This window comes from Sander lucioperca, chromosome 21 (assembly GCF_008315115.2).
Source record: "Sander lucioperca isolate FBNREF2018 chromosome 21, SLUC_FBN_1.2, whole genome shotgun sequence".
Classification (NCBI taxonomy): domain Eukaryota; kingdom Metazoa; phylum Chordata; class Actinopteri; order Perciformes; family Percidae; genus Sander; species Sander lucioperca.
The window spans coordinates 28,824,583-28,845,709 of record NC_050193.1 but is presented as its reverse complement, the minus strand read 5'-3'; the positions used below and the strand labels follow the sequence as shown (position 1 = coordinate 28,845,709).

Here is a 21,127-nt window from a genome sequence, read left to right as displayed (position 1 = left end):
TTGCTTGTCACAGCAAGAAATGAACACTGTGGAAAAAGTCATCAGACTTACTGTCCCAGACAAAGAAATTACCAACTAGAATTATGTTCACTCTTTCTGAATAATATATTTATTATGTTCTGAAACACTAGGAAACCTGAACATTATATTCACTCAGCACTGGAAATCACACAGTACAGATGTAACGCATAACAGTTTCAAGAGTCTGAATAAATAAAGATGGCATAGTCATGCAGTAAAACACAAAATATTCACTATACACACATGCTTCCTGGATCAACATATTATCACAGAGTTTATAACAACACTTAGAGCTAGCTAGCTAATCCAGTCACAGCGGTCCACCCATTAATTCATGAAGACTAGTTCTACTTTATGGCTCAACTCCTGTTTCTTTCCAGTTCCTTACTCGGGAAAAGGAAGTGTGCTTTTTACTACAATGTAACTAATGTTAATTTTATACATTTCTCCATAGCCGTCACTAAATTGTAAACTAGATAAAAACGTGTGCAAAGCCATATGTGTGTTCTTTAAGGAGATGAGAGCTCTACAGCGACTTTATTGACAAATGTTTAGGACAAACATGTAATTCAGTTGTATTTAAATACAGATTATATTAGATTATTCACTCAGTTACTTAGATAACTTACTGTTTTACACCTGTAAACAAGTGGCGGTAGCATACCAGTTGATCTAAAGGTATTTCTTTAGAATCTATTTTCCCTTGGCGTAGAGAACTGAACTCCGTCACAGTGCAGTGATGGCAGTGATGCGAACCTTGTATGAAACGTATTACGTGGGACTCCAAGAACTACTTTTACTTCTTAACACTATATTTGTCAAGAAGCCTTTAATCACTCTCATCGTGTGTTGTTTCAGAGCTACAACTTTAAATTGGAAAATGAAATGAGAAAATGCTGCACTGAGTTCTAAATTGTCCCATTGCTTGAACGCCTAACTTGAGTGTAGCAGCTGCACCTGTGACAAGCAGAAGATCAGATGGGTAAAGGCAACATGGGTAATCTCTATCAGTCCGTTTGGGTTTCAAAGGTCTATCAAGTCACCATATTGCTCTTACCAATCAAAAACTGTTAGAGCTACAGGATTGTCGGTACTGAAAGGGGTAAATAAGTTTGAATAAAGGACTCGTCATGAGATTTGACTCAGATCTGATCGAATGGCTCCTACGGCTCCTCCTGTAGAAACCACACCTCATTGCGGCGTCCGTAAGGCTTGAGTGGTGGGTCGTAGCTACAGCAGAAGTACTGCTTGCGCTGAAAGGGGGCCGTCTCACCCAGGGTACGCGTCAAACGCAAGGCCTCTGCTCGGTACTCCGTCTCCGCTGCGAAGCCTCCAAACTGCCTGCGAACAACAACAAAATAGAAGAAATGGGGAAATTAGAATAGTAGTTTAATTTGGGGAATTATGTGGACTTTTTACTGGATGTGCGATGAACAGGGACCCAAAAAGCACACATGCACACTTATAATTTAAACAACATGCACCAGTGAGGTCAAGAAAACCTAGTCTATATCCATGACGTTCCACTTCCGGGATTGCTCCGGTGCCGCCGGAAAATTCCGCCGGATTTCAACCTTTTCGGCCAGGTGTCTGGTACCTTACGCTTTCTTTGTGTTGTAATTTGAAACTGATTTGGATTGGATTGGATCCAATTTGGATTTCTGAGGACTATGGTTCACTGCTCCTCAGATCTCTGCAGGGTAAATCCAGACAGATAGCTAGACTATCTGTCCAATCGGAGTTTTCTGTTGCACGACTAAAACACTCTTTGAACGTACACGTTCCACCAAAACAAGGTCCTTCCCGAGGTTTTTTTGCTCGCCAGACCCTCTTCCGCAGTGCTGTGGAGGAAGGTCTGGCAATGCGAGACTAAGTAAATCTGACTCAGGACCTGCTCTACCATGTAAGCCCTGCAGGAGACTGAATATATAAACTAAGGCCTCCAAAAATGAAATAGCTAGTGCATTTGGGTGCAAAATTTGGACAAAAGAATGACAATAGGAAACTCAGGGAAAGACTTGAACCCACGTCATCTCAAATCAACATCCATAATACTCTCTTATACATGGGAGAGATATCTTAAAGTCTTTTATCTGACACTTACAGAGCGTAGACAGTCATGCCGTGCCGTTCCTCGACTTTGATGGCACTGTCGGTGGGAGTCGGGGGGTTCTGCTGGTAGCTGGTGGGGATGCGGATGGCGACCACCAAACGGCGAGACAGAACACCATCATTCCGTGGGTACACTGTGATGATGATGGGAGCTGTAGTACCCATGGCTTCACCTTAGAGGATGAAGTGTGAGACAGAAAGTGAGTTCATAAAAAGGATGAATGTATCGGAGAGAAACTCCAATTTCCTCCCGAAAGCAAACTGCCCAAATCTAAAGGTCAGGATTTGTGTGATTTTGTGTAGAGAACGTTATATCATGCAAATACCAACAACAGGCCATGCAATTTGCACCTCTATGAATAGCAAACAAATTAAATGATGATTCTGCACTGAGTCCTAGTTTTCAGACTGCACTTTTAGCTGGCTGAGGTTATATTTGTTTGTTAACCTAAAGCGGGGGAAACAAAGGACATTAGTGCCTGGTCATATTCAAATGGATCCTCCAATAAAGCTAAGCCATTTCAAGTGAGCCATCCTATACTGTAATAATCATTTGTTTATTCAAAATGAGAATGGAGACATGTTGAGCCCATCTTTGATGTTCATCAAAGTGCTCATATTATGCTCATTTTCAGGTTCCTAATTGCATTTAGAGGTTGTACCAGAATAGGTTTATGTGGTTTAATTTTCAGAAAACACCATATATTTGTTGTACTGCACATTGCTGCAGCTCCTCTTTTCACCCTGTGTGTTGAGCTCTCTGTTTTAGCTACAGAGTGAGACCTCTCACTTCTGTTCCATCTTTGTTGGGAGTCGCACATGCTCACTAGCTAGGTATGGACTACTAGCCAGTCAGAAGCAGAGTATGAGGGCGTGCCCTGACAGTACCTAGGTAAGGACTACTAGCCAGTCAGAAGCAGAGTATGAGGGCGTGCCATGCTAGCAGCTAGGCGAGCATTATAACGTGTGTTCCAAAGTGACCACGTTTGTCTCTGAAGTAAAGGCTGGACTACAATAGAGCTGTTTGGAGCAGTTTGTGAACAGTGTTTTCTGTTGGAGATGGTAAGTCCCTTTGGGGTGGACTTTGGGCTTTTTCACTTTGTAAACCTAGTATGTGCACAAAAAGATATATAACACAATAAAGGAAAGGGGAAAAGCCAAAAAGCATAATATGAGCACTTTAATTCAGCTTCAGAGCATCCTGAAACTGGCCACTGTTTAAATTAACGTAAGGAACAAAACTAGGAATATCATTTTGCAACTGTGCACTCAGTCTAAACAACCACACGAACTACATGAACAAAGTCAGAAAACAGATTTTTTTAATCCTTTTATAAACTGCAGGATTGGCGATTTACTCAACAGAGTCATAATTATTCATGTTAGAAAGATGAATGGAAAAATCTTGTATTTTAATTATTTAATGATGTACCTTCAATTATTAGACCAGTGTGTAGCCTGCTATCTTTCTTTGACATATCATAAATCTTGCTTCGTACTTTTCTTATGTGTGATTTAAATGACACTATGTCATTATGACACTATGGCACTTAGCTTAAAAGAGGAATGGGGAAAGATAACAGAGGCAGTTCATGAGCTACAATAGGTCCTACACTGTTAGTGAACGTATCTTAGCTTTGTATTCCAAATGGTTTACCTTCTTCATTGCTCCCGCCGATGTACATGAGCAGCTTCCTCACCAGCTCCCCTGTCACTTGGTCAAAGCTTCGTCCCTCAGAGGAGACAACAGCGTATTTGGCACCATCATACCGCCGCACCTCAAAGCCAACTCCATCCTGGGGAAGAAAAGAAAAATCAGGGGGTGGTTTAGGCATCAGTAGGCCAAACACAGCTACACATTGTGGCATGCACAAACGCAGAAACAAATTGCTTTTATGCACATACACCCACCCACGCACACTTATCACACACAAAGACAGCTGTTCTCTTCCTGGGGATGGGTGCACGGGAGAGGTTAGGCTCAAATATGATTCACGTCTGACACACTGATGTTGGCAATCTGCTCCCAAGGATGCAAGCCTTGAACTGGCAGGGGTTAACACTTGAAGGGGTTCAGTGTGTGTGTGTGTGTGTGTGTGTGTGTGTGTGTGTGTTTGTGTGTGTGTGTGTGTGTGACTGCACACATGTGGGTGTGTGAAACCAATGTGGGCAGCCAAATAATGAGATGCAGATACACTGATTTGATTTCGTTTCATTCTTCTGCTCTGCAGGGTTCAGTCAGCCTACAGATAATAATGGGCAAGAGATGTGTTACATAACAGCGCACAGGCAAACACACACACACACACACACACACACACACACACACACACACACACACACACACACACACACACACACACACACACACACACACACACAACTCTCTCCCCACCGCCAGGCACACAGCATCAATATGATGCAACAGTTTTGAATTAAATATGATTAACTGAGGCTAATGTGGAGCACGGCCACTCAACTGCTGATGAGCAATAACTTTAATAGGTCTTGAAGGAATCTGGCCGCTGCACAGACGGCGATGCAGGTTACAAATACAGCTGCTCATTCCACTAATGTGATTACACATGTGTGTATGGCTCCGTGTTTGTTTGGGATTTGTGTTTACAATCTATCTATAAGAAGCTGGTGTCAAATATACAGTTTATTGTTTCGCAGATTATGCTTTTTTTGTCTTCAAAACGATGGAATGGAAATACATTGTGGGCATCATTTCCACTGCATATGCTCATTCTTACGTGGGCTTCCTAAGTATGTTTTTTTCTTCCCTGAGGGAAGGAAAACTCAAATCTCAAAATATCATGCAAATGATTCTGTCTTGTATAGGAATTTCTGACTCTTGGTTGTATGTTGTAAAATGTTTTCCAATGTCTTTATATGTGTTATTTTCCACATATTTTATTCAAAACCCACTGCAGAGTTAACTCACTACAGAGGTCCTGTAATCCGACGATGCGGCCGTATTCATTCCTCAGCACATACAAGATAACACTATGTTATCACGGAGCTCCAACTTGTGACAGGTGCCCCAGCTCCTGCATGGTAATTACAAGGGTTCTGCTCTGTCTGGCTTGTCAGCGGGCCCACCATTAACATTGTGTACTGGTGCCAAACAGAGAAAGCAGAGCCTGACTTCATGTTAAGCTGTGCAATTAATTTGTCTGTCATGTGTCTGTGGTTGTGTGTGCTTAGCTTATACAGTGTTAATTAGTCTGTGCCTGAGGAGAGGGCACAGAAGGTATTATCAACACTGTGACTGTTACATTGCCATTTCATGTTCTGTTCTGTTCAAATAATCGTCTACATTCCTCAGCAAACGTCTAACTGAACTCCACCTATATTTTGCTGTTATTCTGGTGTGAATGTGTGGGCATAGGTACGTGTGTATGCTTTGCCAACTCGTCTGTATTTTGTGTCAGTTTTAATTAAGAGTGTAGGGTGTCAGAGTCAGGCGGGTGCTGTACAGATCAGGTGGCAAGCTCTGATTTCAATACCTGCTGTTTAAACAAGTCAGTCAGGGACACAGATTTGATTTGATGAGCTTTGAGCTCTGCCTTTCAAGACTGTTTAATGAACACTTAGAGGGAGCGTGGTTACTGTAGTGATCTTTGACATCATGCTACATGTGGGTCAGTAATATAAATGATCTATTACAAATCATAATCCACTTTGTCCACTTTCCAAATGTGAGTATTTAAGTTTGAAATCCTTAAAGCACAGTTATTTATACATATACTGCTGTCTTTTTTTTAAGCTTCGGACAAAAGCTGATAGTATGCAGTGTCAGGACAGATATGCCTTCCAGTGTGTGTGTGTGTGTGTGTGCGTGTGTGTGTGTGCGTGTGTGCGTGTGTGAATAAATGTGACACTGGGTCATTTGATTCCCTGTCTGGTCAGTTGGACCGTGCGCCTTTGTGTCCCTGTCAAAAGGTTGCTTGCTGTTCAGAGATAAACACACAAAGACAATTTCGAAACCCATGCCAACCGGTGACATTACATGGCTACATGCACATTTATAGTAGTGCACTCTGGGTCAACAGGGCAACGAGAGAAGAACCTAGAAATGGCTGTTGCCTCAGTAAACAACACACATCACTGAGTTCTACTAGAATCTATCCAAAGTGTGTGTACATTTCATACGGGGCAAACACAATAAATACAAAAACATGACAAGGGGGGGAGGTGGAGGTGGAGGTGGGGGTGGGGGTGGGGGGGTCGGGTGCTGGCATGGAAAGGGCATATGCCCTTCCTCTTCCGTGACGTCGGTTGTCGATGGTTAGTGTATCAGTGTACACACTTTATATCTGAGCTCATGGGTTAACCACAAACACGTATAAACTGCATCCTCTTCCAGGCCTCTATGGGTACACACACACGCGCGCGCATTTATAATGTCATGATGGAAAAAAACAGTGACCCACAGCAGGTTGAAACCTTTCTGACTTTATTGTGTGTGTGTGTTATTGTTTTAAGGTTGCAGTCAGCATCACCATCTGTATTCATTCCTGCCTGGCTGATCGGCAGAGGACCTCTGGCTGGTTTGTCTCTTTGCCCCACGCTGCGGCTCAGCAGGCATCTTTATAGGTCACAAGCAATTAACTGCCAGGCTGTCCGCCGGTTACAGATGTTGTGATAAACACGGCAAAGTCCGTGGCCATTTTAAACACAATTTGCCATGAGTTTGTGATAAGTGCTGCAAAAATATTGATGCAAAGAGGATGAGAGACCTTGCACCTTTAGGGTCAATCAGAATGACAGAATGACAGAATGAGCAAAAGCCTAAAAGAGTAGCCTATGTATCTGACAGGTGTCCGCGCGCTGCTTACCTTCGTCTCGCTGCTGAGCATTTTATATTCCGTCTCCTCGGTGGGTCCGAACAGCGAGTTCTTGATCATCCCAAACATGTCCCTGCTTCGGCCAGGTCACCTCTCCTCTCTCCACTCCTTTGCTTTCTTGTTTGTCCTCCCTTTTCGTCTGTGTGATAATTTTCTCTCTGACTGCTCCCTTGTGTGGTCGTCCAACTCGTAAAAAAAACCCCAACCTTGGTAAACAAGAGGTAACAGTAACAGTATATCAAGATACTCCGAAGCGCAAATTAAATTCTCCCCCAGAGAAGAGTGCGCGCCTTGTGGCAGTGAGCACAGACCTCTCAACAGATGCTTTTCCTTCCGGAGACAGAAGTTGCAGATGCTGACTCCTCTCTCCTTTGCAGAACCCAGGAATGAACAAATCAGCCTTCACTCTGACGGGTGGAGTGTCTCCGCCCTCCTCCGCTCTTTGTTTTTTCCTCTTGCCAGCTTGACGCTCACATATATCACCACCTTTCACTCAGAGACGTTTAAATTCACTTAAAGTGGGGCATCAAGCTGGCAGCATGGCGCTAAATGTTCATGGCTTATTAACCCCAGATGAGTTCAGCTTGTGCTGACATTAAAAATATCACTTGCATAACTCATTCCCCGGTATGAGATGCAGCATCATAGTATACAGGGAGTCACCTCCTTCAAATCCCCCCCCTCCCTCCCTCCCTCCCCAAAAATGAAGTAACCTTCAGTGCCACTCAGCTTTTGTAAGGGCTTCTCTCTCATTCTGTTTGTCATGGCTGTCTGTTCCAGGATGCATAAAACAGCAGGGAGTGGAGAGGCACATTTACATCCTGCTTTTTGTGCAATATAAATTTTGACACAAGCCGTTGGTGTGTCAGTATGCATTGGACTTTCTTTCCAGGGCTCAGTGTGTGTGTGTGTGTGTGTTAGTTTGGGGCAGCAGTGCATTGGTTGCACGGTGTGTCACTGTGCGTTGCTTTGCTCTAGGGTTAGTCTATTTAAATTCCCACTGAAGGCAATGTTAGTCACCACTGGAGAGTAAGAGAAAACAGGAAGGGCAGATTTGAATAAAAGTGTGGGGTGGATAACACTGGGCCAGATAAGCTGAGGTACGTATGAGGTAGTTGTGGACAGAGGGAAAAGGTAGCAAGAGAGGGAAGAGACAGGATTTCGTCCAAGCTGGCACTGCAGCGTCCTGCAAATGTACTACAGGGTGGACAAAACCACTGGGACCACCTACATTATGTAATTCAATGTATTAAAATGTGTATGTGTAGCCTCTGTGACAGAGCTCAGGATTCAACTGTTACATTTTGAGGATGCAGCTTATAATTGTGTTAATTCTTCAGTGTTTGAGGCATGTTGAGGGTTTCCTTGCTAATCTCTGTTCCTGATTTCTAATAGCCTGACAAGTCAGACCCACATCCAGATGTCGGGTCTGGGAACTCACCATTGGCAGGGCTCAATCTGAGGGGCGGGATAAATGGTTGTCTTTCAAATTCCCTCTGCACGCAATAGGATAGCGCTACAACCAACCAGAGCAACGCTAGTTGATAGATTAAACACATCTTCCTTTTTTAAGAATGACTTCAGTGACATTCTTTGTTCTTTTCTCAAAGAAAAGCTTAACTCCAAGTCTTCCAGAGTCGCGGCCAAAGCCGATTCCAAAGACCGCTGTTCACCAGCAGCAGCAGCCATCGTCTAAGATTTCAGGTAGCAGGGAATTCACGCAGTAACCGTCGTGATTACGTTAAGCCCGCCCACCGACTCTATACACGATATGATTGGCCTGACTAGAGTTTGGTTTTTCCAGCTCGCAAGCCAACGGAGAGTTGCTAGACGACCCTGGCTGCAAATTACATTTGCTGTAGCTAGGGTGGTCTAGATTTCTAAAACTTTTCCATCAAAGACTGAAAGACCCTATTTGCTTAACTACACTACAAACTACAGTATTGAAAATACCCACAGAGTTGACTCAAAGTCTCAGCAAAGGTTTTCCAATGTGAGCATCATCAAGCTAGTTTATTGCTTATTATTATTATTATTCCTGTTTGTTATCCACCCCAACGTTGAAGACAACTGGCAGAAGGCAGTGTATGCCTCCGTGGATAAGTCTAATGGGACAAACTCTAAAGAATCCCACAAACAGCCGTGCAAATTGCTGTTACGATAAAGACATTAATTCACAAAGCCCGTGTTACTTCATTATTTCACATTCAACAAACAACATACAGTATGTTAAATATTCTCAAGGATTCGTGTTGATCAACATCTGATTAGTAAGTCTGGGGATTATTCCTTTTTTCCTGTCTCTTTAGGTGAATGTAAATGCAGCACGACATGGATTAAACTACCAGTTCGTTGACACAGTGGCTTGTTTGTTATTGTGTTATAATGTGCGATGATCAAGTTCTTACATAACTCAGAACGTGTAACGGTGACTCATATTTTAATGGGACAGATGATTAAAAATTGAAATGTACTTACAGTCCATTTTAAAGGTTGCTTTTGCCTTTTTTTACGGTTTGGAAAATTGCAAAAACACAAACAAAAGCAGGTGCGGACAAGCTGTGGGGTACAGCTAAACAACAGATTTTTAATTTCATAGCATATATTTTCACAGTTGCTTCTAATACTCTCAGATCAGATTATCCTCATATCGAACATTGGTAGAACACAACAGGAATAAGTCGAGTCCCCTCAAAGCAGTCCATGATGGCACAATCTCCAGTTAAACATTTATCCCTTTGCAGTTTACTTTTCAAGAGGTGAATTGGAAGAGGCCAGATGAATCATCCAAAGAAAAGTCATTTCCAAAGAGAGTCAAGATTTTCTTCCAATAGTGGACGCTCCCATGCCCTCACTTCTCCCAGCCTTTACCTCCTGGCTGAGTGGGCAACCTGAGCCCCACTAGGCCAGCCACTTCTTCTCGGCTGCGATCTCCCTTGCCGTGGTAAAGTTTGTGCAGGGCCAGGTGGGTCCTGTTAGATGCCAGCAAACACAGGTATGTGTGGGAGTCATGGTGGGCCTCCTGCTGGGCACGGCAGTACATTTGTCCTGTAACCTGTGAGAGGGAGAACAAAAAAATGTATGACGATCAACTGATGCACCGGATCGTAACATAATTAGACAACACGCACAGTTTTGCTTGGTTTACTAAATCAGTCACCATAGAGAAAAATGAAATCAAGTTAACATTTATGAAGAAAAGCCTTAAGGTCTAGCCGGTGGGCTACATGGAGTTAGCAATAATCCCAGTAACAGACTATAAAACATAAACAAATGTGCCTTTATGACAGGCTTTTCTGCCTGAATGTTTTTCCTTCATCACCCGTAACAGATACATGGACAGTACGCATTTGGTCCCTATAGAGTTCCACATATAGATTACAATGCCTTAGGGTATTCTCCAGAGCTGGGACAAATACACAATGACAGGCAAGGTGCTCCCAGCTATTTCTCTTCAGTGACTGCACATGCATTCGACCAGCCTGGTGAGCCATGTTCTCCCGAGCATAAATAATACAAGCTTTAAGCCTATATGGTAAAAACCTTGACCCTTCATTTGCTTCATTGCTCGAGAAAACAGACAGAATCACAAGCCCTCCCATGGACATGATGGGAGATAAGAGAAGTTATACAGTGGTGCTCATAAGTTTATGAACCCATGCTGAAGTTGACTAAAAAGAGGAATAAAGAAATCATCTTTTGGAAATTGGAGATTGGCATGGGCTACTTTCCATAAAATCATCTCTCAATGCAAATCAAACCAGCTATTAGGCTAACTGAAATAAAACCATGCCAGTCTCTAGGTATGGTGAAGGGTATGTGATGATGTAGAGGTATGGTGAAGGGTATGTGATGATGTGGGGGTATGGTGAAGGGTATGTGATGATGTGGGGGTATGGTGAAGGGTATGTGATGATGTGGGGGTATGGTGAAGGGTATGTGATGATGTGGGGGTATGGTGAAGGGTATGTGATGATGTGGGGGTATGGTGAAGGGTATGTGATGATGTGGGGGTATGGTGAAGGGTATGTGATGATGTGGGGCTATTTTAATTCCAAAGGCCAAGGGAACTTTATCAGGATGCATAGTATCCTGGATCCATGAAATAACTGGCCTTTAAAAATAAAAATCTGCCTGCCTCTATGGGAATTTAACATAGGGGTATGTATAATTATGGCCCCTGTATTTTAAGGAAGAACATTTATTTATTTACGATACATTATTCATTCACAAAGAAAATTGGTGTCCTTAAAAATTTTAATTAAGGCATTAAGATCAATTTCCAAAAGATTATTTTTGTATCCCTCTTTTTAGTCAACTTTAGCATGGGTTCATACACTTATGAGCACCACTGTAAATATTAATTAAAATAAATATATAGTTAAATTTAGGGTGCCCCTGACTGGAAATGCTAAATTACTAAACAAATATAATACTTGTCACAGATACGCTTTTTAAAAAAAAAAAAACATAGCTACAAGTATCTTATTTATCCCCGCAGATGAGTATAAATTCCTTGATATCCTCAAATCTATTGATCCTACCTTAACAACACATTTGTGAATGGTGCTCTTAAACTGTTCATTTCACATTAACCCAGATGCCAATAAACGACGATGATTTTTTAACACAATTAATGACTCGATCCTTTGTATCATGTTGCACTCTGGTGGATGTAAGAACATGTTTAGTTTGTGAATTCATTATCAGACGGAGCACCTGCGTCTCTCAACCATGGATGTATTGAGAGTGCTAAGGCTGCGTTCATGTGCTGTCGGAATAATTACTTCCCCACTGGAAAAGGTCACGTGAATGCCCAATGGTGCAGCAACAAGTCTGGGAGAAAATCAAATCACTTATATAAATCTTCAAACTGGAAATACATACTGGAAACAACTACTGTTTACACGCTCTGAGCAATAAAATACAATACATCTTCTTTGTAACATCCATGTTTTACCCCACATTACGACTTAAATGATCAAACCGAAGTCGGGAGAACGACTTCCCAACTCGGGAAATGGATGAAAGGGGAACATCCGAGGAGCACCTGAATGCACCATTAGGCTCATTTGCTGCTAGCTAATATTAGCATGTCCTTCTGCATCACAGTCACCTTGTGTTTAACTGTTGCTTGTAAACATTACAAAGTTAGCAACGACAGCACTCCAGTGTCATGCTGGGTATTCTCCCTATTCCCACGTTTGTAAACAGGCTGAAGGGCGAAAATTATTTATACTTCACTAGCAAAACGTTATCATTCAAGGGATGTCGGGTTAGCTAACGCTAGCTATTCACTTCCCATGCAGTTTGTAATGGTAGTTAAGCTAACTTAGCTACCGTTAGCTGAGACGCAGTTGGTGGTAAACTCGCCTTATTCTTACGAAACTGGTCCATAACATAGTTGTAGGCCGGTGACAGTTTGTACGTGGGTCCTTGCATGGCACGTAATTCTTTCAGTATTCCTCGGCAGACTCGTAGGGGTGGTAACAGCGCTGCCATCTCTGAACGGTGTTATGAATCTGTACAGCGCATGAAACCAGGCATGCTCAATCCAACACCGCACAGTCGATCAAACTACTGCAAATCGACCACAAGGCGGCGATATGTCCCACTAATAACAAGTTCACGACACATGCGATGCTTCTTCCTAACAAACATTTCCCTGCAACAGTTTAAGGTAACGTGTTTTTAATTCAAAATGTACACAGACTCAGCCTGCTAATCAGAATCAGCTATAATGGCCAAGTAAGTGTGAACACATACAGGGAATTTGACTCCGGCTTTTTGTTAATCTCAAAGTACATACACAGACATAAACATACGGCTAAAAAAAACAAGGGCAGACACTAAACTATACGTGCAGTTTAGTGTCACAAATTATTTTCCAAAAACTGAGTGTCCCAAATGATGAGGGTCTTATTTGAGGTTACGGTTAGGGTTAAGGTTAGGGTTAGGGTTAGGGTTAGGGTAGCACAGGTGGTTTAGCAGGTTCGTAATTAATTAAGGACATTGTATGGGGAATTTGGGACACTAAACTGCACGTATACCAAAAACAAGGACATTCTGAATTTGTAAATATCCAGCATAATGGCATGATAGCGTTCTATCGTTCTACTCTTTTGTGTGCACGCATTTTTCTCTGTGTAAGAGTTCGGGTTAATGTAGTGTGTAAACGATAGGGTTGGGTATCGTTTGGATTTTTACGATTCCGATGCCGAACCGGTATTTTTAAAACGATTCCGATTCCTAAACCGATTCTTGAAAAACTGAAAAATGCCATCAAAGATAATGTGGTTACTAGCGATGACGTGCAGTTAATGGTTAATATGCTTTTACGTCCATTTTGGTGAGCCCACAGGGAAAATTTGGCATTTTAAAAGTAGCCTACATTTACGGTAGCTAGCTAACAGTAGACTACAGAGAAAGTGTCAATTTTTACGTCCGTTTCGGAGCTACAGAGGGAAAATATTTCAGTCGACACATTAAGTGGAACCGAAATGAGGAACCGAAATTTGCGTTCTAATCCGGTCTGATTCCTACCGGTTGCGTTGGAACCGGTTCCATAGTGGAACCAGGTTTCGGTACCCAACCCTAGTAAACGGTCCCTGGTTGTAGGAGCCCAGGGTAGAAGCATGCATTGCAAACATCTAATGAAAATGCTGCTAGAAGGAAACAACTGGCGTTTTCCATCTTCCTTGAACTTCTGTAAAACTGCTGGAACAGTAAAGCAGATGCCAGTGGCTGTACTGAGAGTCCACTCACAGGTGCAAAAGTATGTTATTAGTAAAGAACATGTAAGTGCATCAACTTCCCTGGATAAATACAGTGTAACAAATAATGCCAACTTGATATTTGTCACCACAATTGTCCAGTAATTGCTCTTTATCCATTGGCTGTTAATTGTATTTTCAAATTCAGGTTCACAGATGAGACTTTGGGAAAGCAGAGACTTTTGGACGGGTCAGGGAACCATAGCGCAGCCTGTGTTGGTGGGTCAATGCAAGATCGGCCAAGAGAGGCGAAAGCTGCAACAACTGTTTATCCTCGTTCACATTGGAAGTCTCATTCACATGGATTCCACCTTCAACTTCATTGTAAGGTCATTTCTTAATGTGCTTATGCATGATTCAAATACTGAACAGAACTTGCCTGAAAATGTTGCGCTCTTCACTCATCCTTACACACGCCACCTGTCATTGTAAAGACAATTGGGCTTGAGTTTGATTAAGTTAAGTAATTACTGTCTGATAAACGGGTCAGCAGAGGAGACAGATGGGACTGTAATTATATTTTCTTACAGGATGTGTCAGCATCTCTTTGTCTCCATCTGTCTCTTTCCTACCTTCACTATAAATAACAACTTTAACATAGATAGAACTAAACTATACATGCACTGAAGTCTTAGCTGTGGGAATACATTGAAAGCAACTTCTTTAATTAAAAATTAATCTGGATCAAATTGATACAGATTTGGAAATCCTATGTTTTGCTATTCAGGATCACCGGATCCATCTTACTTTTATGCCATCTTTTTAAAGGAACATTGGATTGGATCATTGTGATCCAAATACCAAATTTCAGGATTACCAAATCCTGTTTAACAGAGCCTTAAATGGAACCAACAGTGTAGCCTACTGGCTCAGCAAAGAACAACAGGTAGGCACAATACTGGTGGCCTCAAATAGCCATAGTTTGTTTTCAATTTTAAGAAACAGAAAAACTGTAATAAACAGAAATATTTTACATTCTTTATTTTGTTATAATGTATTTGTTTTTTTTTATTTGTTTACCATATCTCATTAGATGTGACATGCTTCACACATGCTTCAAATATGAAGAAATGTATATATCATCAGTAAACATTGATTTTGTGATTATTCACTAAAAAAAAACCACTCTCTGATTTTATTTGGTACGAAAAATCACCACTGAATCCACCCTTCTGATGGGATCAGGATAATCCTGTTTTTTTTTTATCAAGTAGATCCCAAACCGAGTTCAAAATTTTGAAAAACCCAAAGGGCAGGTTTGATCCAGATCAAATGTAAGATCGGATTACATGGTCTGATCTTAGTTTCGGAATCCCTCTTTTGCTTTTGAAAAATCCATTTCCAAGATTTGATCCAATCAGTGATCCGAAATCCCACTGGATTACTTTAAAAAAGAAACTGGGCCCAGAAGACCATAAAACAAAAGAGTGGTTGACCTCACTCTCTTTTGAGTATAAGCCTCGATTACGCCTCGTGTACGCAAGGCAGTGTCTTGTCTTTGTGGGCATGCCAAATGAAATGTTATATATTTCCTTACATATGGTCATTTGGTCCATGACATTCCTGATTGCAGAAACAGGGTAGACAGAACTTAGTGTGGAGCTCCACTGCAGTCTTTTGAAATCTTTTTAAAAGGAGCTTTTGACCACCTATCTTTGTGTGCTACTAGCTTTGATTTGGACACTTGAGAACGGTCATCTGTCACCATAGCAACACGGAGTTTAGCTCAGGGCAAAATGCAGAAGAAAGGATCAGTCTGTTTTTCACAGTGCCACAGAAGAACCAAAATGCTTTTTAATGCTTTGTCTGATTGTTGCGCACGAAGAGGGTACAGCTGCTCCGTCACACAGAGATGATAACCACTGTTGTTGGAGAGAGACAAAGCTTTACATTTGACTCATTAAAATGAACATTGAATTATTCTGTAAGTGGATTCCAATAACGTGATGCTGTTGGAGTGACACCGCAGAATGAAGCAGTGAATTTAAGGCCGGCAACTGACGATTATTTTCATAGTCGATTCATTTGTCGATTATTTTCTCGATTAATCGATTAGTTGTGTGTTTGGTCTATAAAATGTCAGAAAATGGTGATAAATGTGGATCAGTGTTTCCCATAGCCCAAGATGACGTCCTCAAATGTCTTGGTTTGTCCACAACTCAAAAGATATTCAGTTTACTGTCACAGAGGAGAGAAGAAACCGAAAATATTCACATTTAAAGGTACATTGTGTAAGAATTTCTCCCATCTAGCGAAAGTGAAGTGAAATTGTATATGACAACCAACTGAATATTACTTTCTAGCCCCTCCCATTTCGAGCGCGTTTTAACTCCTACTGTGGCTGAACCTGAAATTAGCTCTTAGTATCTCCATCATTTTACATGCAGCTGTTCTAGCCGCTCCAATATTAACTTTGGTCTTGTTGCTTTACCTGTCACGTTGTCGTTTTAATTCTCTTTTTCGCTTCCCTGGAGAGTAATCTCCCCCTGGCATTCGTCACGGTGCCAATAGGTGTAAGAGGGTGAAAATAACTTTGATTAGTTGGTGGAAGTAATTACACATGAATGAGTACATATTTGTGAAAGAACAAAGTTTTTTTTTTTTTGCTAAGAATCAACTCAAAAAATTACACAATATAGGTTTAAGAAGCTGGAATCAGAGTACTTTACTCTAAACCGATTCATTGTTTATCAAAATATCAAAATTATCAAAAAGGCGATTGATTTATTAGTTGACAGCTAATCGATTTAATCTTTGCCGATGAGGTTAAAATTTGAGGTGTTGCACTGAATGCAGGTCACAGGTCATCAGACTGGTTGGTCCATATAGTCCCAGTGTTTCCAGTTATTTGTGTGTGTATTGATGATTGACTCTAGGGGGAGCCAGTCTCTTATCAGTTTCACACACCGGTTTGATTCCTGGATATTTGTTGAAAGGCACCCCTCTCCCCCTCCTCTTCATCTCTCTCTCTCTCTCTCTCTCTCTCTCTCTCTCTCTCTCTCTCTCTCTCTCTTTCTCTCTCTCTCGCTCACACTCTTTCAATGAATACTAATGCAGCGAGTGGGCACACCTCCCTTCCTGCTATCTTTTTTCACAGGGATGGGCGGGAGAGGGGAGACAGAGCAATTCCAGCTCAGTATCCCGCCTCGTGAGGCAGGCAGTGCTTGACTAGCAGCAGCCCCCAATGCCTTTTTTTTCTCCCACTGAGCAATATTGGTGAGACTGTGCGTTGCTGCTGCAACAATGTCTAACCTGTGTGAGTGGCACGTCATATCAGACCAGAGTTGAGAGAGAGGAAAGGACATCTGTGCCTGCTTTTTTTTTTTTTGTCATCTGGATGGGAAGTCTTTTTTGGGAGGAGAGACAGAAGAAAGCAGAAGGCAGCCGGGGAAGGGGAAAAACTGGCAATAGCCAATCCCCCCTTCCACACATAGTCTGGAGACAACGGAGGCCACTGGAGTATTTGCTTTTATCTTTCGTTTTTTGTTCTTTTTTTTTCTCATCGCGCTACTGGGAGGTGCTTTACCTTTTCATTTGCTTGCTCTCTCGGTCCTCTGTCTTCTCATCTATTTCGCCATTTACCTGGTCAACAATTTCTTCTATTTATGAGCCAAACAAGGAGGGAGAGAGAGAGAGAGGCAGAGAGACAGAGAAAAAGAGAAAGAGGAGGGGGATTTTATTTTTTGCCCCCTTATTCTCTTTTTGTGCCCTTCGTTCATTCCTCCTTCCCTCTCCATCGCTATCACTTGCAGCCCTTTCTATCCCTGTGCAACCCACGCTCCCTCCTCCCCTACCGCCTCCCTCCTCCTCCCCTACCGCCTCCCTTCTCCTCCTCTCCACCACACCACTCCGCTCACTGTCCACCCGTAACTTTGGCTACTTTTTTGATTCCACCAGTGTTTTAATTTCCTTACTTTAAAAAAAAAAAAACCCCAACTCTTTTAATTGGCTTGCTTGTATTTTCTATTTACGCCTTTTTTTCACTTTTGTACCTTTTCCTATTCCCCCCCCCCCCTTCTCTTTTTTTCCTCCTACCATCCTATGCATCTTTTTTGGGCGATTCTTAATTCTAACCATAGGTAGGTCAATTTAGTGTTTAGTGTCTGTCTCAAAGTCTTTGTACCTTTTCTGTGTATGCAAGGTGTTTTGTGTGGGGTGCACATATATTAAGCAACACGCACACACACACACACACACGCACACACACACACACACACACACACACACACACACACACACACACACACACACACACACACACGCACACGCACGCACACACACACACTGGCCTACTACAGCTTTGGTTTAACCATGGCTCTCAGCTGATTCTTGCCTCATGCCACGTCATCCTCACGTCACTCTCTCCTTGCATACTTTAATCAGTGTTTCCTGACTCGGTCTTTTCTTTTTTGTTCTCCTCAAACCAAGACCACAGTGACTCATCAAGCAAGCACCTTTCTCCAGTCGTCATCACGGAACCACATTTTGACTGCCTCATTTTTATGTTGTTGCACAAAAAGTCTGTTCTTCCATTAAAACGTCTGAATTCCCCCCCCGTCTCTCACACACACACACACACACACACACACACACACACACACACACACACCCCGTCCTCCTCACATGTCCTTTTTAATTTGCTGTCATGCACATTGGGAAATTCCACATTGGTCCTGCAGAGGAAATGCACATTGTTATTAAAGCGAGGTGCGTTTAAGTTTCCCCGCTTCATGTTTATCAGGTGAAGGTGAAACTGAGGAAAAGGCCTAATTCACGAGCAACAGCACGCTGTTGTTTCTAAAGCGCATTTGTAAAGCCAGCGCTCGTCCGTTCTGTCGGGGTGTCATCTGTGTTTATACACTCCTCTACCTCCTTTTTCTCTGCCCTGTTTTCCTCTCTCTCTCTCTCTCTCTCTCTCTCTCTCTCTCTCTCTCTCTCTTTCTCTTTCTCTCTCTCTCTCTGTCTGTCTTTTTCTGAACTGACTCTCATTCTGGCAGACAGACACACACAAGCACTCAAAGAGAATGGACTAGAGAAAATACTGGCTCTATCATCCAGAGGATTATTTCCCCTTTTTTTCCTCCACCATAATTTTCACTTTTTTCACTCACTTTGCTTCAAGCTTTAATCTATTTTTAATCACCCTTTTTTCCCCCCCGCATCTTTTTCTCTCTCTCCATCACTTCCACCCTCTCACCCCCTCTGATTTGATCCACTTATTAATTTATCTGTTGTTCTTATTTTTTATTTGCCGTCTCAACAAATGTCATGTCCTACCACTTTGACGTCATTGATTTGCTTGCATCAGAGAAGAGTTGCTATTCATTTAGCATTTTGGTGACGTAATTTTGCAATTCTTCACCTCGGCTACTTCCATTTATTGTAATACAAGTGGCAGATTATTGAAAAATCTTTTGCATATCGAAGACAAAAAAATTAGGAAGTTGACTGCAAAGTAAGTGAATCTTTTGGTGTGTGTGTGACTGTGTGGTGTGTGAGCAAAAGACAGGCACAGCAATAGACGGATGCATAGCAAAGTGAATCAAACCACATAACTCATTTCCTTGTCCATCTCTTTTTTTTTTTTTTTTTTTTTTTTTGTCTTTAAAAAAAATAAATATATATTTCCACTTTTTTTTTTCCTGAAGGAGATTTAACGCCTCTCCTCTTCATTACGTGAACATAATGGGAAGTGGGACTTTTGAGCAACCGTCACCATGATAAAGGCACTCTGGATATAGCTGTTTTCCTGTGGAATTACCCCTTTAAATCCTGGATTTGATTCCAAATGAAAAAAAATTAACAATTATTAAAACTGTCCTCAATTCAGGACTCCTTTTTTTTTTTTTTTTTTTTATTCTTTTTTTTGTAATGGACTGAAGCTGATTTCAATATTTCTTTTTCAGCTATTGAACATAATGGGATTTCACTAACGCGGATTAAAGACTCAAGCACCATCGTTGTCTATAAAATGATCTTATAGCCATGATTCTTACAATTTCTCCAGCCTACAAAATCCATTAGATTTAATATTTCTTAATGTTAAGGGTTAAATAGGTGAGTACGGTGCTTTGAATCCACACATCCTATTGCTATTGCATGTTTTGGGTGATGATTAATTGATGTAGACATCTTAATATTTTTTGTTATTAACTGTGTGTGTGTGTGTGTGTGTGTGTGTGTAGAATTGAAATTTGGCAGATTATCAGAGATCAGTAATTTCCCTCACACTTCATAATGTACCCTTTTCTAGTTTTTCCCCCCCATGAGCCTTTAATTCTCTTTATTTAATGCGAAATTCTAAAAACACATGCGTACACTCGGATCTGATAACGTTTAAAAAAAAAACAACTTCACATGTTGAAATGACTCTCCATACTCCATCCTTGGTTTTGTATTTATTAGCCACTCTCCACCTGATGGAGCAGCCACTTCTGCCTATCAAATCATCTGTTCAGTGCTGCTCCACACTCTTATTTAAAGCTGAGGAGTGTGTGCATGTGCGTGCGCTAGCATGAGAGCAATATATAGGCAGATCAATAAAGTAATCTACATTCAGAGACAGAGTGCATTGCCCTTTTCTCAATGCAATTATTTTTATCTGCTGTTATTTCAAAGAAACAAAGTGCTTCACAGCGGGATAATGACAGTAAATCTCCTATTAGACTGTGTTGGAAGGAAATGTTGAGTCTGTCTGCAGCAAAATGCATTTCACACCCACTCTCTCTTTCTCTCTCTCTCGCTCACACACACACACACACACACACACACACACACACATATGCAGACACTTTGTCCATCTATCCATCATAGGTGCATCGACGATTGACCCCTTTTCTCTGATTAATTTTCCCATAATTTGGCTGACAGCAGTTTGGATTTGTACAGCGTGTGTGTGTGTGTGCATCCCACCTGAGACCTGCTCTCCTAACCCGGGACCATTACCCATTCTGCTCGGTGCTCTTGGCACACGTGTGACCCCTGTAGCCTATCTACAGATGAGCACTTAAGCCCAGGTAGTGTGTCAAAGCTGTCACGCTGCAAAATGGACAGCCAAAATGGACAGCCAAAATGGAAATGGTCTCGGGTGAAAACTCTGCCTCTGACACATCTGACTCTGACTCACTGCTGTCTTTTTTACTGTAACAATCACAAACACAGTCACGAACAGGTTAAACTTGCTTTTTGCTGTAATATTCTTGACAACGTGGACAAAATGGACGGCGATGTGGACGTTATGTTCCACTTAGCTGGAAAACTGCAATTGATAGAGCTGATTTGATTATGCAAAGGATGCTGATTTAAGTTGTAACCGATTGTTTCGTAGCTGGGTGTAGAGTGAGCAATCGCTGTCCAAGTGAACAGTTT

The 21,127-nt window shown here is 41.8% G+C and overlaps 3 protein-coding genes across 6 annotated transcripts in view; 1 reads left to right on the top strand and 2 right to left on the bottom strand.

Moving 5' to 3' along the window:
• Positions 1-86: 86 nt before the first annotated feature.
• LOC116065536 (heme-binding protein 1) lies at positions 87-7,577 on the bottom strand. Its single transcript, XM_031321079.2, has 4 exons — positions 6,978-7,577; positions 3,791-3,929; positions 2,126-2,306; positions 87-1,362 (listed from the first exon to the last, which is right to left on the bottom strand). Exons 1-4 carry the CDS (start codon positions 7,053-7,055, stop codon positions 1,185-1,187), a joined length of 576 nt encoding a protein of 191 aa, XP_031176939.1. The 5' UTR covers positions 7,056-7,577; the 3' UTR covers positions 87-1,184.
• Positions 7,578-9,409: 1,832 nt separating this feature from the next.
• On the bottom strand, positions 9,410-12,608 carry fmc1 (formation of mitochondrial complex V assembly factor 1 homolog). Of its 2 annotated transcripts, none has more exons than XM_031321081.2 (2): positions 12,360-12,608; positions 9,410-10,041 (listed from the first exon to the last, which is right to left on the bottom strand). In XM_031321081.2, exons 1-2 carry the CDS (start codon positions 12,486-12,488, stop codon positions 9,838-9,840), a joined length of 333 nt encoding a protein of 110 aa, XP_031176941.1. In that variant the 5' UTR covers positions 12,489-12,608; the 3' UTR covers positions 9,410-9,837. The 2 variants fall into 2 exon arrangements, with proteins under 2 accessions (XP_031176941.1, XP_035852968.1); XM_035997075.1 differs by having other exon boundaries at positions 12,327-12,601.
• Positions 12,609-13,908: 1,300 nt separating this feature from the next.
• LOC116065533 (glutamate receptor ionotropic, NMDA 2B) overlaps positions 13,909-21,127 on the top strand; it is a 165,777-nt gene continuing 158,558 nt past the window's right edge. The window contains exon 1 of one of the 3 annotated variants that reach the window (XM_031321076.2): positions 13,909-14,088. The gene's annotated coding sequence lies outside the window, so the exon portion shown is untranslated. Of the gene's footprint in view, positions 14,089-16,788; positions 17,839-18,733; positions 19,817-21,127 lie in introns of those variants that run through there. The other 2 variants (XM_035996781.1, XM_035996780.1) reach the window with 2 other exon arrangements.

What these genes read in the sequence shown, in the direction of transcription:
- LOC116065536 (XM_031321079.2), bottom strand. Translation starts at nt 7,055, where the DNA reads ATGTTTGGGATGATCAAGAACTCGCTGTTCGGACCCACCGAGGAGACG. An exon ending in CGGCGGGAGCAATGAAGAAG is followed by an intron (nt 2,307 to 3,790) that starts GTAAACCATTTG and finishes TCATCCTCTAAG; the next exon opens with GTGAAGCCATGGGTACTACA. An exon ending in GGCATGACTGTCTACGCTCT is followed by an intron (nt 1,363 to 2,125) that starts GTAAGTGTCAGA and finishes TGTTGTTCGCAG; the next exon opens with GCAGTTTGGAGGCTTCGCAG.
- fmc1 (XM_035997075.1), bottom strand. Translation starts at nt 12,488, where the DNA reads ATGGCAGCGCTGTTACCACCCCTACGAGTCTGCCGAGGAATACTGAAA. An exon ending in CAACTGCGTCTCAGCTAACG is followed by an intron (nt 10,042 to 12,326) that starts GTAGCTAAGTTA and finishes TCCCTCTCACAG; the next exon opens with GTTACAGGACAAATGTACTG.